General features: G+C 49.9%; 1 protein-coding gene across 2 annotated transcripts in view; it reads right to left on the reverse strand.

Moving 5' to 3' along the window:
* Positions 1 to 1,168: 1,168 nt before the first annotated feature.
* Positions 1,169 to 17,919, reverse strand: part of ZC3HAV1L (zinc finger CCCH-type containing, antiviral 1 like) — a 61,528-nt gene continuing 44,777 nt past the window's right edge. For both annotated transcript variants that reach the window (XM_056517963.1, XM_056517964.1), the window contains exons 4-5: positions 1,797 to 1,979; positions 1,169 to 1,689 (exon numbers count right to left, since the gene is read on the reverse strand). In XM_056517963.1, coding sequence (XP_056373938.1) covers positions 1,367 to 1,689; positions 1,797 to 1,979 — 506 coding nt within the window. In that variant the 3' untranslated portion in view covers positions 1,169 to 1,366. The remainder of the gene's footprint in view (positions 1,690 to 1,796; positions 1,980 to 17,919) is intronic.

A 17,919-nucleotide genomic window follows, 5' to 3' on the forward strand; every position in this document is an offset into this window, starting at 1 on the left:
ATACATATACACACATATATATACACATCTACATAAATACATATACACACACATATATACACACATCTACATAAATACATATACACACACATATATACACACATCTACATAAATACATATACACACATATATATACACATCTACATAAATACATATACACACATATATATACACATCTACATAAATACATATACACACACATATATACACACATCTACATAAATACATATACACACACATATATACACACATCTACATAAATACATATACACACATATATATACACATCTACATAAATACATATACACACACATATATACACACATCTACATAAATACATATACACACACATATATACACACATCTACATAAATACATATACACACATATATATACACATCTACATAAATACATATACACACACATATATACACACATCTACATAAATACATATACACACACATATATACACACATCTACATAAATACATATACACACATATATATACACATCTACATAAATACATATACACACACATATATACACACATCTACATAAATACATATACACACACATATATACACACATCTACATAAATACATATACACACACATATATACACACATCTACATAAATACATATACACACATACCGTACATATATGCAAAACAAATTTTTCTAATAAAGGGGTCACACATTAAAGGACAAGAATCATGAAGAAAAAAGAAAACGTATCCCCTTCCAAAGGATAGGAGATAAGTTTAAGATTGTGGGGGATCTAAGCACTGGGGTCTTCACCCAAAGCGGGGGCTGCCACGCTCCCTCCATATAGCTCTATGGGAGAGTTGTTCTTTGGCTCTCCCATAGAGCTATATAGAGGGGGGTGGTAGCCCCCTGCTTCAGGTGGGGGTCATGACGCTTTGCTGTGAAGGAGAGTCGGGGCTATAAACAAGAGATTGTGGGGGCCCCAGCACTCGGACCCCCCGTGATCTAAAACTTATCCCTTATACTTTGAATAGGGGATACGTTTTTTTTCATGATACTTCTCCTTTAATCCCATAGAAACCATTTTAGTTTATATTTGTGTGTAGAATAAAAGGCAGGAGCGGTGACGTCCCGGTTGTTGATTGGTTGTTGCAGGTTTGTCTTACAATAAACAATGTATTATGACTTTTATTATCCATCCATCTTTATTATGACTTTTATTATCCATGTATCTTTATTATAACTATTATATCTCTTATAACTCTGAGTGTCCGTGAGGGTCTCGCGTACGAGTCTCCGCTAAGTCTACAGCGGCCTGTGCAGGAGGACCCTCTGTAGGAGAATGTGACGGAGCACTAAAAGGACTCACTGCAAGGAAGGATCAATAAAGTCTGGGGTCCATCAGGTTCACCCTATAAAACCGACCCTGTTTGATGGCGGGGGCCACTGGAGTATCAGATGGACTTGTCTCAGGACAATCTACCAATGTGCTTGGTCTTGGTTGGTGGACTGGGGCAGTGGATGGGATCACCTCTGTGGGGGAGACCGGTGTAACAGAATCGGCAAGGGATGGACCTTCCATAGGGGGAGGGACCGGTTGGATTTCCCCAGATGTCGGTGGAGGGCTGACTGCTCTTACAGAGGTGGGTTTTGGTTGAAGGTCACATGGGGTAGAAGATGAAGATGACTGCCCGGCTCGGAGTCCTGTGGGTGACAGTATAGATTACTATATATAGGTCATGAACATATTTCACATCTGTAGATACTTGGGGGGGGGGGGGGGGGGGGGCACTCACTACAGGGAACCGTACCTGCGGTTGGTGTTGGTTGTGGCGTTGGTGATGACACATGGCCTGGCGATGTTTTAGCCTTTTTCAACAATAAATCCAGTTGGTCTTTAGACTTGTCTGGTGGACAAATTAACCAATTTTTAGTCATCTCATACAGATCTTCATGGCTATCGTCTTCTTCGTCATCTTCATCGTCGTGGCAACCTAAAATAAATGGCAACCTATCAACTACATGAAATGGAGTCATTATACTACGGCCCCCAATAAAGTCTGATTGTATTATTATATCAGTGATGTCACACAGGGGGCGGGGCTGTGATCACATGTCATTATATTACTATTATATTATATCAGTGATGTCATACAGGGGGCGGGGTTGTGATCACATGTCATTATATTACTATTATATCAGTGATGTCATACAGGGGGCGGGGCTGTGATCACATGTCATTATATTACTATTATATTATATCAGTGATGTCATACAGGGGGCGGGGCTGTGATCACATGTCATTATATTATTATTATATTATATCAGTGATGTCACACAGGGGGCGGGGCTGTGATCACATGTCATTAGAGTAGAGGCGGCCAACAGGGTCCTAGAGCCTTGATGTATCCCAACCGTATCTCATCTTGTAGGCTAGAAATACTTACCAAGGTCTTAGAGCCTCCTTTCTATTATACAGTTTTCCCCAATAATCTCATTTTGCTATAAGGGCAGGGTCATATGGAGCACATCCGCAGAGTATCTCACACACCCCATGTGACCCTGCCCTTACAGCGCCGACAGCAGTAAGAGATGGACTGCAGAGCGGCTGCACCGGGTATCTCTGTGTGTACACTCGCGGATGTGCCCCATGTGACCCTGCCCGTATACTGTCATCACTTATATCATCATTACATCACACATAGCAACGATTCATTCATTACAACAACTTCTTCTTGGGACGTTAATTTTTGTTAATTAGTGCACATGTAATACCACTATATACATTGTTTCCTCAGTATATACAGTATATACATGTAATACCACTATATACATTGTTTCCTCAGTATATACATGTAATACCACTATATACATTGTTTCCTCAGTATATACAGTATATACATGTAATACCACTATATACATTGTTTCCTCAGTATATACTGTATATACATGTAATACCACTATATACATTGTTTCCTCAGTATATACTGTATATACATGTAATACCACTATATACATTGTTTCCTCAGTATATACATGTAATACCACTATATACATTGTTTCCTCAGTATATACTGTATATACATGTAATACCACTATATACATTGTTTCCTCATTATATACATGTAATACCACTATATACATTGTTTCCTCAGTATATACTGTATATACATGTAATACCACTATATACATTGTTTCCTCAGTATATACATGTAATACCACTATATACATTGTTTCCTCAGTATATACATGTAATACCACTATATACATTGTTTCCTCAGTATATACATGTAATACCACTATATACATTGTTTCCTCAGTATATACTGTATATACATGTAATACCACTATATACATTGTTTCCTCATTATATACATGTAATACCACTATATACATTGTTTCCTCAGTATATACTGTATATACATGTAATACCACTATATACATTGTTTCCTCAGTATATACATGTAATACCACTATATACATTGTTTCCTCAGTATATACATGTAATACCACTATATACATTGTTTCCTCAGTATATACATGTAATACCACTATATACATTGTTTCCTCAGTATATACATGTAATACCACTATATACATTGTTTCCTCAGTATATACATGTAATACCACTATATACATTGTTTCCTCAGTATATACATGTTGTTACGCCGAGCGCTCCGGGTCCCCGCTCCTCCCCGGAGCGCTCGCTTCACTCTCCCCGCGGCAGCGCTCCGGTCACGTCCTCTGACCCGGGGCGCTGCGATTCCGCTGCCAGCCGGGATGCGATTCGCGATGCGGGTAGCGCCCGCTCGCGATGCGCACCCCGGCTCCCCTACCTGACTCGCTCTCCGTCTGTTCTGTCCCGGCGCGCGCGGCCCCGCTCCCTAGGGCGCGCGCGCGCCGGGTCTCTGCGATTTAAAGGGCCACTGCGCCGCTGATTGGCGCAGTGGTTCCAATTAGTGTGTTCACCTGTGCACTTCCCTATATCACCTCACTTCCCCTGCACTCCCTTGCCGGATCTTGTTGCCTTAGTGCCAGTGAAAGCGTTCCTTGTGTGTTCCTTGCCTGTGTTTCCAGACCTTCTGCCGTTGCCCCTGACTACGATCCTTGCTGCCTGCCCCGACCTTCTGCTACGTCCGACCTTGCTTTTGCCTACTCCCTTGTACCGCGCCTATCTTCAGCAGCCAGAGAGGTGAGCCGTTGCTAGTGGATACGACCTGGTCACTACCGCCGCAGCAAGACCATCCCGCTTTGCGGCGGGCTCTGGTGAAAACCAGTAGTGGCTTAGAACCGGTCCACTAGCACGGTCCACGCCAATCCCTCTCTGGCACAGAGGATCCACTACCTGCCAGCCGGCATCGTGACAGTAGATCCGGCCATGGATCCCGCTGAAGTTCCTCTGCCAGTTGTCGCTGACCTCACCACGGTGGTCGCCCAGCAGTCACAACAGATAGCGCAACAAGGCCAACAGCTGTCTCAACTGACCGTTATGCTACAACAGTTACTACCACAGCTTCAGCAGTCATCTCCTCCGCCAGCTCCTGCACCTCCTCCGCAGCGAGTGGCCGCTCCTGGGATACGCTTATCCTTGCCGGATAAATTTGATGGGGACTCTAAGTTTTGCCGTGGCTTTCTTTCCCAATGTTCCCTGCATCTGGAGATGATGTCGGACCTGTTTCCCACTGAAAGGTCTAAGGTGGCTTTCGTAGTCAGCCTTCTGTCCGGAAAAGCTCTGTCATGGGCCACACCGCTCTGGGACCGCAATGACCCCGTCACTGCCTCTGTACACTCCTTCTTCTCGGAAATCCGAAGTGTCTTTGAGGAACCTGCCCGAGCCTCTTCTGCTGAGACTGCCCTGTTGAACCTGGTCCAGGGTAATTCTTCCGTTGGCGAGTATGCCGTACAATTCCGTACTCTTGCTTCAGAATTATCCTGGAATAATGAGGCCCTCTGCGCGACCTTCAAAAAAGGCCTATCCAGCAACATTAAAGATGTTCTGGCCGCACGAGAAATTCCTGCTAATCTACATGAACTTATTCACCTAGCCACTCGCATTGACATGCGTTTTTCCGAAAGGCGTCAGGAACTCCGCCAAGATATGGACTCTGTTCGCACGAGGCGTTTCTTCTCCTCGGCTCCTCTCTCCTCTGGTCCCCTGCAATCTGTTCCTGTGCCTCCCGCCGTGGAGGCTATGCAGGTCGACCGGTCTCGCCTGACACCTCAAGAGAGGACACGACGCCGTATGGAGAACCTCTGCCTGTACTGTGCTAGTACCGAACACTTCCTGAGAGATTGTCCTATCCGTCCTCCCCGCCTGGAAAGACGTACGCTGACTCCGCACAAAGGTGAGACAGTCCTTGATGTCTACTCTGCTTCTCCACGTCTTACTGTGCCTGTGCGGATGTCTGCTGTTACGCCGAGCGCTCCGGGTCCCCGTTCCTCCCCGGAGCGCTCGCCTCATCCTCGTTGCTGCAGCGCCCCGGTCAGATCCACTGACCGGGTGCGCTGCGGTCCCGCCTCCAGCCGGGATGCGATTCGCGATGCGGGTGGCGCCCGCTCGCGATGCGCACCCCGGTCCCCGTACCTGACTCGCTCTCCGTCGGTCCTGTCCCGGCGCGCGCGGCCCCGCTCCCTAGGGCGCGCGCGCGCCGGGTCTCTGCAATTTAAAGGGCCAGTGCACCAATGTTGGTGCCTGGCCCAATCTTCCCAATTACCTATTAGTGTGATCACCTGTGCACTTCCCTATATTACCTCACTTCCCCTGCACTCCCTTGCCGGATCTTGTTGCCTTAGTGCCTAGTGAAAGCGTTCCCTTGTCTGTTCCTAGCCCGTGTTCCTGACCTCCTGCCGTTGCCCCTGACTACGATCCTTGCTGCCTGCCTCGACCTTCTGCTACGTCCGACCTTGCTTCTGCCTACTCCCTTGTACCTCGCCTATCTTCAGCATCTTCAGCAGTCAGAGAGGTGAGCCGTTGCTAGTGGATACGACCTGGTCACTACCGCAGCAGCAAGACCATCCCGCTTTGCGGCGGGCTCTGGTGAAAACCTGTAGTGGCTTAGAACCGGTCCACTAGCGCGGCCCTCGCCATCCCTCTCTGGCACAGAGGATCCACTACCTGCCAGCCGGCATCGTGACAGTAGATCCGGCCATGGATCCCGCTGAAGTTCCTCTGCCAGTTGTCGCTGACCTCCCTACGCTGGTCGCCCAGCAAGCTCGTCAGATCGCCCAGCAGTCGCAACAGATAGCGCAACGAGATCAACAGCTGGCATACTTGACCTCCGAGGCACTGCGTATTCAGTCACAGATACAGCAGCTGCAACCTCAGATACAGCAACAGCTACAGCTGCAACTACCATCTCCTCCGCCGGCTCCTGCAACTCCTCCGCAGCAACCGGCCGTTCCTAACCCCTGCTTGTCCCTGCCGGACAAATTTGGCGTAAAGATCGCCCAATGAGATCAACAGCTGGCATACTTGATCTCCGAGACACAGCGTCTTCAGTCACAGTTACAGCAGCTGCTGCCGCAGATACAGCAACTTCAGTCACAGCAGCTGCTGCCGCAGATACAGCAACTTCAGTCACAGCTACAGCTGCAACAACCATCTCCTCCGCCGGCTCCTGCAACTCCTCCGCAGCAACCGGCCGTTCTTAACCCCTGCTTGTCCCTGCCGGACAAGTTTGATGGGGACCGCAATGATTCTGCCACAGCCACAGTCCAGTCCTTCTTCGCTGAGGTCCGTGGTGTCTTCGAGGAGCCTGCCCGAGCTTCTTCTGCCGAGATTGCCCTGCTGAACCTGGAACAGGGTGTTTCTTCCGTTGGCGAGTACGCCATTCAGTTCCGTGCTCTTGCTTACGAGTTGTCCTGGAATAGTGAGGTTCTCTGCGCGACCTTTAAAAAAGGCCTATCCAGCAACATTAAAGATGTTCTGGCCGCACGAGAGACTCCTGCTGACCTACATGAACTCATTCATCTTGCCACTCGCATTGACATGCGTTCTTCCGGATGGCGTCTGGAGCTCCGCCTGGATATGGACTTTGTTCGCACGAAGCGTTTTTTCTCCCCGGCTCCTCTCTCCTCTGGTCCTCTGCAATCCGTTCCTGTGCTTCCCGCCACGGAGGCTATGCAAGTTGACCGGTCTCGCTTGACACCTCAAGAGAGGACACGACGCCGCATGGAGAATCTTTGCCTGTACTATGCCGGTACCGAACACTTCCTGAAGGATTGTCCTATCCGTCCTCCCCGCCTGGAAAGACGTACGCTGACTCCGCACAAAGGTGACACAGTTCTTGATGTCAACTCTGCTTCTCCACGCCTTACTGTGCCTGTGCGGATATCTGCCTCTACCTTCTCCTTCTCTACTATGGTCTTCTTGGATTCCGGATCTGCAGGAAAAATTTTTTTGGCCTCTCTCATCAACAGGTTCTACGTCCCCGTGACCAGTCTCGCCAGACCCCTCTACATCTATTGTATTAACAATGAAAGATTGGACTGTCTCATGCGTTTCCGCACAGAACCCCTCCTAATGTGCATCGGACCTCATCACGGAAAAATTGACTTTTTTTTCCTCAGGTTCTTTGGCCCCAAGAAGAGGGGGAGACCCAAGGGGGGGGGTACTGTTACGCCGAGCGCTCCGGGTCCCCGTTCCTCCCCGGAGCGCTCGCCTCATCCTCGTTGCTGCAGCGCCCCGGTCAGATCCACTGACCGGGTGCGCTGCGGTCCCGCCTCCAGCCGGGATGCGATTCGCGATGCGGGTGGCGCCCGCTCGCGATGCGCACCCCGGTCCCCGTACCTGACTCGCTCTCCGTCGGTCCTGTCCCGGCGCGCGCGGCCCCGCTCCCTAGGGCGCGCGCGCGCCGGGTCTCTGCAATTTAAAGGGCCAGTGCACCAATGTTGGTGCCTGGCCCAATCTTCCCAATTACCTATTAGTGTGATCACCTGTGCACTTCCCTATATTACCTCACTTCCCCTGCACTCCCTTGCCGGATCTTGTTGCCTTAGTGCCTAGTGAAAGCGTTCCCTTGTCTGTTCCTAGCCCGTGTTCCTGACCTCCTGCCGTTGCCCCTGACTACGATCCTTGCTGCCTGCCTCGACCTTCTGCTACGTCCGACCTTGCTTCTGCCTACTCCCTTGTACCTCGCCTATCTTCAGCATCTTCAGCAGTCAGAGAGGTGAGCCGTTGCTAGTGGATACGACCTGGTCACTACCGCCGCAGCAAGACCATCCCGCTTTGCGGCGGGCTCTGGTGAAAACCTGTAGTGGCTTAGAACCGGTCCACTAGCGCGGCCCTCGCCATCCCTCTCTGGCACAGAGGATCCACTACCTGCCAGCCGGCATCGTGACATCTGCCTCTGCCTTCTCCTTCTCTACAGTGGCCTTCTTGGACTCTGGATCTGCAGGAAATTTTATTTTGGCCTCTCTCGTCAACAGGTTCAACATCCCGGTGACCAGTCTCGCCAGACCCCTCTACATCAATTGTGTAAATAATGAAAGATTGGACTGTACCATACGTTTCCGCACGGAGCCCCTTCTTATGAGCATCGGATCTCATCATGAGAGGATTGAACTTTTGGTCCTCCCCAATTGCACCTCGGAAATTCTCCTTGGACTTCCCTGGCTTCAACTTCATTCCCCTACCCTGGATTGGTCCACTGGGGAGATCAAGAGTTGGGGGTCCTCTTGTTCCAAGAACTGTCTAAAACCGGTTCCCAGTAACCCTTGCCGTAACTCTGTGGTTCCTCCAGTAACCGGTCTCCCTAAGGCCTATATGGACTTCGCGGATGTTTTCTGCAAAAAACAAGCTGAGACTCTACCTCCTCACAGGCCTTATGATTGCCCTATCGACCTCCTCCCGGGCACTACTCCACCCCGGGGCAGAATTTATCCTCTCTCTGCCCCAGAGACTCTTGCCATGTCCGAATACGTCCAGGAGAATCTAAAAAAGGGCTTTATCCGTAAATCCTCCTCTCCTGCCGGAGCCGGATTTTTCTTTGTGTCCAAAAAAGATGGCTCCCTACGTCCTTGCATTGACTACCGCGGTCTTAATAAAATCACGGTTAAGAACCGCTACCCCTTACCCCTCATCTCTGAACTCTTTGATCGCCTCCAAGGTGCCCACATCTTCACTAAATTGGACTTAAGAGGCGCCTATAACCTCATCCGCATCAGAGAGGGGGACGAGTGGAAAACGGCATTTAACACCAGAGATGGACACTTTGAGTATCTGGTCATGCCCTTTGGACTGTGCAACGCCCCTGCCGTCTTCCAAGACTTTGTCAATGAAATTTTTCGTGATCTGTTATACTCCTGTGTTGTTGTATATCTGGACGATATCCTAATTTTTTCTGCCAATCTAGAAGAACACCGCCAGCATGTCCGTATGGTTCTTCAGAGACTTCGTGACAACCAACTCTATGCCAAAATTGAGAAATGTCTGTTTGAATGCCAATCTCTTCCTTTTCTAGGATATTTGGTCTCTGGCCAGGGACTACAGATGGATCCAGACAAACTCTCTGCCGTCTTAGATTGGCCACGCCCCTCCGGACTCCGTGCTATCCAACGCTTTTTGGGGTTCGCCAATTATTACAGGCAATTTATTCCACATTTTTCTACCATTGTGGCTCCTATCGTGGCTTTAACCAAAAAAAATGCTGATCCCAAGTCCTGGCCTCCTCAAGCAGAAGACGCCTTTAAACGACTCAAGTCTGCCTTTTCTTCGGCTCCCGTCCTCTCCAGACCTGACCCTTCCAAACCCTTCCTATTGGAGGTTGATGCCTCCTCAGTGGGAGCTGGAGCTGTTCTTCTACAAAAAAATTCTTCCGGGCATGCTGTCACTTGTGGTTTTTTCTCTAGGACCTTCTCTCCAGCGGAGAGGAACTACTCCATCGGGGATCGAGAGCTTCTAGCCATTAAATTAGCACTTGAGGAATGGAGGCATCTGCTGGAGGGATCAAGTTCTCCTGTTATTATCTACACCGACCACAAGAACCTCTCCTACCTCCAGTCTGCCCAACGGCTGAATCCTCGCCAGGCCCGGTGGTCTCTGTTCTTTGCCCGATTTAATTTTGAGATTCACTTTCGTCCTGCCGATAAGAACATTAGGGCCGATGCTCTCTCTCGTTCCTCGGATGCCTCAGAAGTTGAACTCTCTCCGCAACACATCATTCCTCCTGACTGCCTGATTTCCACTTCTCCAGCCTCCATCAGGCAGACTCCTCCAGGAAAGACCTTTGTTTCTCCTCGCCAACGCCTCGGAATCCTCAAATGGGGTCACTCCTCCCATCTCGCAGGTCATGCGGGTATCAAGAAATCTGTGCAACTCATCTCCCGCTTCTATTGGTGGCCGACTCTGGAGACGGATGTTGTGGACTTTGTGCGAGCCTGCACTATCTGTGCCCGGGATAAGACTCCTCGCCAGAAGCCCGCTGGTTTTCTTCATCCTCTGCCTGTCCCCGAACAGCCTTGGTCTCTGATTGGTATGGATTTTATTACTGATTTACCCCCTTCCCGTGGCAACACTGTTATTTGGGTGGTCGTTGATCGATTCTCCAAAATGGCACATTTCATCCCTCTTCCTGGTCTTCCTTCTGCGCCTCAGTTGGCTAAACAATTTTTTGTACACATTTTTCGTCTTCACGGGTTGCCTACGCAGATTGTCTCGGATAGAGGCGTCCAATTCGTGTCTAAATTCTGGAGGGCTCTCTGTAAACAACTCAAGATTAAATTAAATTTTTCTTCTGCATATCATCCCCAGTCCAATGGACAAGTAGAAAGGATTAACCAGATCTTGGGTGATTATTTGCGACATTTTGTTTCCTCCCGCCAGGATGACTGGGCAGATCTCCTCCCATGGGCCGAATTCTCGTATAACTTCAGGGTCTCTGAGTCTTCCTCCAAATCCCCATTTTTCGTGGTGTACGGCCGTCACCCTCTTCCCCCCCTCCCTACTCCCTTGCCCTCTGGTCTGCCCGCTGTGGATGAAATTTCTCGTGACCTTTCCATCATATGGAGAGAGACCCAAAATTCTCTCTTACAGGCTTCATCACGCATGAAGAAGTTCGCGGATAAGAAAAGAAGAGCTCCCCCCGTTTTTTCCCCTGGAGACAAGGTATGGCTCTCCGCTAAATATGTCCGCTTCCGTGTCCCTAGCTACAAGTTGGGACCACGCTATCTTGGTCCTTTCAAAATTTTGTGTCAAATTAATCCTGTCTCTTATAAACTTCTTCTTCCTCCCTCTCTTCGTATCCCTAATGCCTTTCACGTCTCTCTTCTCAAACCACTCATCCTCAACCGTTTTTCTCCCAAATCTGTTCCTCCCACTCCTGTTTCCGGCTCCTCGGACATCTTCTCGGTCAAAGAAATTTTAGCTGCCAAAAAGGTCAGAGGGAAAAATTTTTTTTTAGTGGACTGGGAGGGTTGTGGTCCTGAAGAGAGATCCTGGGAACCTGAGGACAACATCCTAGACAAAAGTCTGCTCCTCAGGTTCTCAGGCTCTAAGAAGAGGGGGAGACCCAAGGGGGGGGGTACTGTTACGCCGAGCGCTCCGGGTCCCCGCTCCTCCCCGGAGCGCTCGCTTCACTCTCCCCGCGGCAGCGCTCCGGTCACGTCCTCTGACCCGGGGCGCTGCGATTCCGCTGCCAGCCGGGATGCGATTCGCGATGCGGGTAGCGCCCGCTCGCGATGCGCACCCCGGCTCCCCTACCTGACTCGCTCTCCGTCTGTTCTGTCCCGGCGCGCGCGGCCCCGCTCCCTAGGGCGCGCGCGCGCCGGGTCTCTGCGATTTAAAGGGCCACTGCGCCGCTGATTGGCGCAGTGGTTCCAATTAGTGTGTTCACCTGTGCACTTCCCTATATCACCTCACTTCCCCTGCACTCCCTTGCCGGATCTTGTTGCCTTAGTGCCAGTGAAAGCGTTCCTTGTGTGTTCCTTGCCTGTGTTTCCAGACCTTCTGCCGTTGCCCCTGACTACGATCCTTGCTGCCTGCCCCGACCTTCTGCTACGTCCGACCTTGCTTTTGCCTACTCCCTTGTACCGCGCCTATCTTCAGCAGCCAGAGAGGTGAGCCGTTGCTAGTGGATACGACCTGGTCACTACCGCCGCAGCAAGACCATCCCGCTTTGCGGCGGGCTCTGGTGAAAACCAGTAGTGGCTTAGAACCGGTCCACTAGCACGGTCCACGCCAATCCCTCTCTGGCACAGAGGATCCACTACCTGCCAGCCGGCATCGTGACACATGTAATACCACTATATACATTGTTTCCTAAGTATATACTGTATATACATGTAATACCACTATATACATTGTTTCCTCATTATATACATGTAATACCACTATATACATTGTTTCCTCAGTATATACAGTATATACATGTAATACCACTATATACATTGTTTCCTCAGTATATACATGTAATACCACTATATACATTGTTTCCTCATTATATACATGTAATACCACTATATACATTGTTTCCTCAGTATATACAGTATATACATGTAATACCACTATATACATTGTTTCCTCAGTATATACATGTAATACCACTATATACATTGTTTCCTCAGTATATACATTGTTTCCTCAGTATATACATGTAATACCACTATATACATTGTTTCCTCAGTATATACAGTATATACATGTAATACCACTATATACATTGTTTCCTCAGTATATACATGTAATACCACTATATACATTGTTTCCTCAGTATATACATGTAATACCACTATATACATTGTTTCCTCAGTATATACAGTATATACATGTAATACCACTATATACATTGTTTCCTCAGTATATACAGTATATACATGTAATACCACTATATACATTGTTTCCTCAGTATATACAGTATATACATGTAATACCACTATATATATACAGAAGGGATATACTAGTTCGCCATCCCAAATCAGGACCATCCCCTAGAAAAAACTAATAATTAATTAACATAATTGCTGGGTTGGGCCAGAGGCTCCATATCGGTACCCAGCACCCCATGCTCATTGTAGTTTTCTAGTCCTCACCAGATGTGGATCATTCCACTTTTTAGGGATTCTTTGGCCTTGCGGGGACTTGGCTACAACATTTGGCCAGTGCGGGGTCTCGGGCCTTGGAAAATTCTACCCGTGCGGGGTCCTGGTAAGAATTAAAGGTAGCAGGTATGTTCTGGAGTGGGGTCCCGGAGTTACTACAGTGGTCCCTCAACATACGATGGTAATCCATTCCAAATGAACCATCGTTTGTTGAAACCATCGTATGTTGAGGGAACCGTGCAATGTAAAGTATAGGACAGTGGTCTACAACCTGCTGTCCAGGCATGCTGGGAGTTGTAGTTTTGCAACATCTGGAGGTCCGTAGGTTGAAGACCACTGGTAATGGAGGTTATAATCACGTGTCCCCGCCCTTCGGACCGTCACCGCTCATCACCGCTGCCCTGGATGTCGCCTTCCATCGCTGTTGCCGCGTCCCCAGGGTGTTGCCGCGTCTTCAGGGTGCCGGCAAGGCTTCTGCTTCCCCGGCATCCTCACTCTCACATCACCGCCATCACGTCGCTACGCACGCCGCTCCTATTGGATGACGGGACGGCGTGCGCGTGATGACGGCGATTGAGAGCATCGACGATGCAGGGGATCCCGAAGAGGACGTGCCGGAGCCCCGAGGACAGGTAAGTGATCTTCAGCGGACCACACAGGGCACCGTAAACGGCTATCCGGTGGCAGCTGAAGCAGGCCATCGTATGTTGAAATGATCGTATGTCGAGGCCATCGTAGGTCGGGGGGTCACTGTACTTTAAAATAACCAGTGCGGGTTCCTGGTTATCTGAGTGGTAAAGATGCTCGTTCCTTATATTACCAGTGCGGGGTCCTAGTTATCAAATGATTTAATATTCTAGTCTTTATTTTCCCAGTGCGGGGTCCTGGTGTCAAAGGCTAGCTTATGTTGCCAGTGCGGGGTCCTGGTTTCAAAGGCTAGCTTATGTTGCCAGTGCGGGGTCCTGGTGTCAAAAGCTAGCTTATGTTGCCAGTGCGGGGTCCTGGTGTCAAAGGCTAGCTTATGTTGCCAGTGCGGGGTCCTGGTGTCAAAGGCTAGCTTATGTTGCCAGTGCGGGGTCCTGGTTTTCTCAGCCGCCTCTTTTTATAATGTGCCGGTGCGGAGATGTAATACTTATGTGTGTACTTTCTCTTTGCAGAGTATTATCTCCGGTGCTGCGTTCCGGATCTGATTGGTGCACGGCGCCTGTCACTTTCCTTGCAGTACATTCTTCTAATAAAAAGTATTCTGGCCTAGGGTTCTTACTCTTAACTTGCTCCTCCGCCGGCATCTTCTCTGGGCTCCCTGGTACATCATCTCCTGCAGTGCTGGTGTGCGCGCGGCCCCCAGCTGTTGCCGTCTTGTCGGCTGGCTGGGCGCACGCATGTGACGTCACTTAGTGATCCAGCGCTGCGGGGAGGCGGCGGGAGGAAGCCTTATCGGGTCAGATCCTGAGCTGCTCCGGTCTCTCTGAACTGGGCAGGCGGGTTCTAGGTCTGGGTCAGGAATAAGGAGGTCCAAGACAAAAGCACGGATGCTGTATATCTTGTGAACAACCCTTACCGGACGACTGCCCTTATGACGACTGCGATAATTACCAAGATAAAAATAAAACAACTGATAGAAAGGATAAAAGAAGCATCAGTCGTCTGCAGAAGCTTCAGGAAGGTCGGCCATCTGACTTATGTGACATCTGCTCACCATCGGAGAGACCTCCTACTTTTGCGTCAGAGGCTAAATCCTTTTTTCGTCGGTTCCGTGAACATTTTTCAGACAATAAATCTTTGACCAAAAGGAAGAAACGGGTTCGGAAAGGAAGCTTCCTCCTCGGACTCTTCTTCTAACTCAGCAAAAACAAAGCGCTCTGCGCAAAAAGGTAAGAGCAGGAAGAAGTATGCTAGAAAATTAATCACACAAAAGGAATAAAGAAGAAAATGCGGAGCAGCTCACCAAGTCCAAAGTAGGTAGTTGAAGATGTCACATCGCGGTCAGGCGGTAGGAGAGCAGGGAGGCCGTGATGGTACGGGGGGAATCAGGCGTCGGGCCACAGCCGTAAGTCACACTTTTGTGCCCTTCCTTTTGAACCAGACAAGCTAATCGGTAAACGGTTAGACAAGGTGCTGAGACAAAACAAAAAGTACAAGCAACTGGCCCTGCCTCAGTTCTTTCGTAAACCATTTAGGAAATTTCAGGGACAAGGTGCCAGATCTGGATTTCGTAAAAGACAATTCCAGAACAGAGGCAAGAAGTTTGAGCCCAGATATCAAGACAAAAATAAGAAGAGACAGTCTGGTTGTTACAGTTGCGCTCCGGCCGGACTGGCCAGCCGTGAGCGCTTTCTGTTGCCGGCGGGGCTGTGATTCACATCGCGGGACGCGCCCGCATGTGAATCTCAGTCCGCTATTATTTACGGTCCTGTGTCTAGTTGTGGACCTACAACAGATGAAAATCTTCACGCCAGAAGACAAGATTGCGCACATAAGATCCGAGGTCCGGAAGTTGTGTCGCACTCCAAAGGTGTCCATCAGAAGAGCAATGAGTATTCTAGGAATCCTGACTGCTTCCATAGAGGCTGTACCGTGGGCCAAAGCTCATTTCAGAGGATTCCAACTCGAGATCCTAAAACTAGGGTACAAGGAATGGACTTCACTAGCATCTTTCATCAAAATATCTTCCAGAGTCCGCCGGGAACTTCTATGGTGGACGATCCGTTCCAACTTGAACCAAGGGAAAAAGTTTCTCAGCGATCAGCAGGTTACCATTACTACAGATGCCTCTGCCACTGGATGGGGTGCCCATTTAGAGGACAAGTGGATCCAAGATTCTTGGTCAGCAGTTATTGTTACGCCGAGCGCTCCGGGTCCCCGCTCCTCCCCGGAGCGCTCGCTACACTCTCGTTACTGCAGCGCCCTGGTCGGATCCACTGACCGGGTGCGCTGCGATACTGCCTCCAGCCGGGATGCGATTCGCGATGCGGGTGGCGCCCGCTCGCGATGCGCACCCCGGCTCCCGTACCTGACTCGCTCTCCGTCGGTCCTGTCCCGGCGCGCGCGGCCCCGCTCCCTAGGGCGCGCGTGCGCCGGGTCTCTGCGATTTAAAGGGCCACTGCGCCGCTGATTGGCGCAGTGGTTCTAATTAGTGTGTTCACCTGTGCACTCCATATATATACCTCACTTTCCCTGCACTCCCTCGCCGGATCTTGTTGCCCTTGTGCCTAGTGAAAGCGTTCCCTTGTGTGTTCCTAGCCTGTGTTCCAGACCTCCTGCCGTTGCCCCTGACTACGATCCTTGCTGCCTGCCCCGACCTTCTGCTACGTCCGACCTTGCTTCTGTCTACTCCCTTGTACCGCGCCTATCTTCAGCAGTCAGAGAGGTTGAGCCGTTGCTAGTGGATACGACCTGGTCACTACCGCCGCAGCAAGACCATCCCGCTTTGCGGCGGGCTCTGGTGAATACCAGTAGTGACTTAGAACCGATCCACTAGCACGGTCCACGCCAATCCCTCTCTGGCACAGAGGATCCACCTCCTGCCAGCCGGCATCGTGACAGTAGATCCGGCCATGGATCCCGCTGAAGTACCTCTGCCAGATGTCGCTGACCTCACCACGGTGGTCACCCAGCAGTCACAACAGATAGCGCAACAAGGCCACCAGCTGTCTCAACTGACCGTGATGCTACAGCAGCTACTACCACAGCTTCAGCAATCATCTCCTCCGCCAGCTCCTGCACCTCCTCCGCAGCGAGTGGCCGCTTCAGGCCTACGACTATCCTTGCCGGATAAATTTGATGGGGACTCTAAGTTTTGCCGTGGCTTTCTTTCACAATGTTCCCTGCACTTGGAGATGATGTCGGACCAGTTTCCTACTGAAAGGTCTAAGGTGGCTTTCGTAGTCAGCCTTCTGTCTGGAAAAGCTCTGTCATGGGCCACACCGCTCTGGGACCGCAATGACCCCGTCACTGCCTCTGTACACTCCTTCTTCTCTGAAATTCGTAGTGTCTTTGAGGAACCTGCCCGAGCCTCCTCTGCTGAGACTGCCCTGCTGAACCTGGTCCAGGGTAATTCTTCCGTTGGCGAGTACGCCATACAATTCCGTACTCTTGCTTCTGAACTATCCTGGAATAATGAGGCCCTCTGCGCGACCTTTAAAAAAGGCCTATCCAGCAACATTAAAGATGTTCTGGCCGCACGAGAAATTCCTGCTAATCTACATGAACTCATTCATCTTGCCACTCGCATTGACATGCGTTTTTCCGAAAGGCGTCAGGAGCTCCGCCAGGATATGGACTTTGTTCGCACGAGGCATTTTTTCTCCCCGGCTCCTCTCTCCTCTGGTCCTCTGCAATCCTTTCCTGTGCCTCCCGCCGTGGAGGCTATGCAAGTTGACCGGTCTCGCCTGACACCTCAAGAGAGGACACGACACCGCATGGAGAATCTCTGCCTGTACTGTGCCGGTACCAAACACTTCCTGAAGGATTGTCCTATCCGTCCTCCCCGCCTGGAAAGACGCACGCAGACTCCGCACAAAAGTGAGACAGTCCTTGATGTCAACTCTGCTTCTCCACGTCTTACTGTGCCTGTGCGGATATCTGCATCTACCTTCTCCTTCTCTACTATGGCCTTCTTGGATTCCGGATCTGCAGGAAACTTTATTTTGGCCTCTCTCATCAACAGGTTCAACATCCCGGTAACCAGTCTCGCCAGGCCCCTCTACATCAATTGTGTTAACTATGAAAGATTGGACTGTACCATACGTTACCGCACGGAGCCCCTTCTAATGTGCATCGGACCTCATCAAGAAAAAATTGAGTTCTTGGTCCTCCCCAATTGCACTTCCGTAATTCTCCTTGGACTACCGTGGCTCCAACGCCATTCCCCAACCCTGGATTGGTCCACGGGGGAGA

The sequence above is a fragment of the Hyla sarda genome, chromosome 4, assembly GCF_029499605.1.
Source record: "Hyla sarda isolate aHylSar1 chromosome 4, aHylSar1.hap1, whole genome shotgun sequence".
Lineage (NCBI taxonomy): Eukaryota > Metazoa > Chordata > Amphibia > Anura > Hylidae > Hyla > Hyla sarda.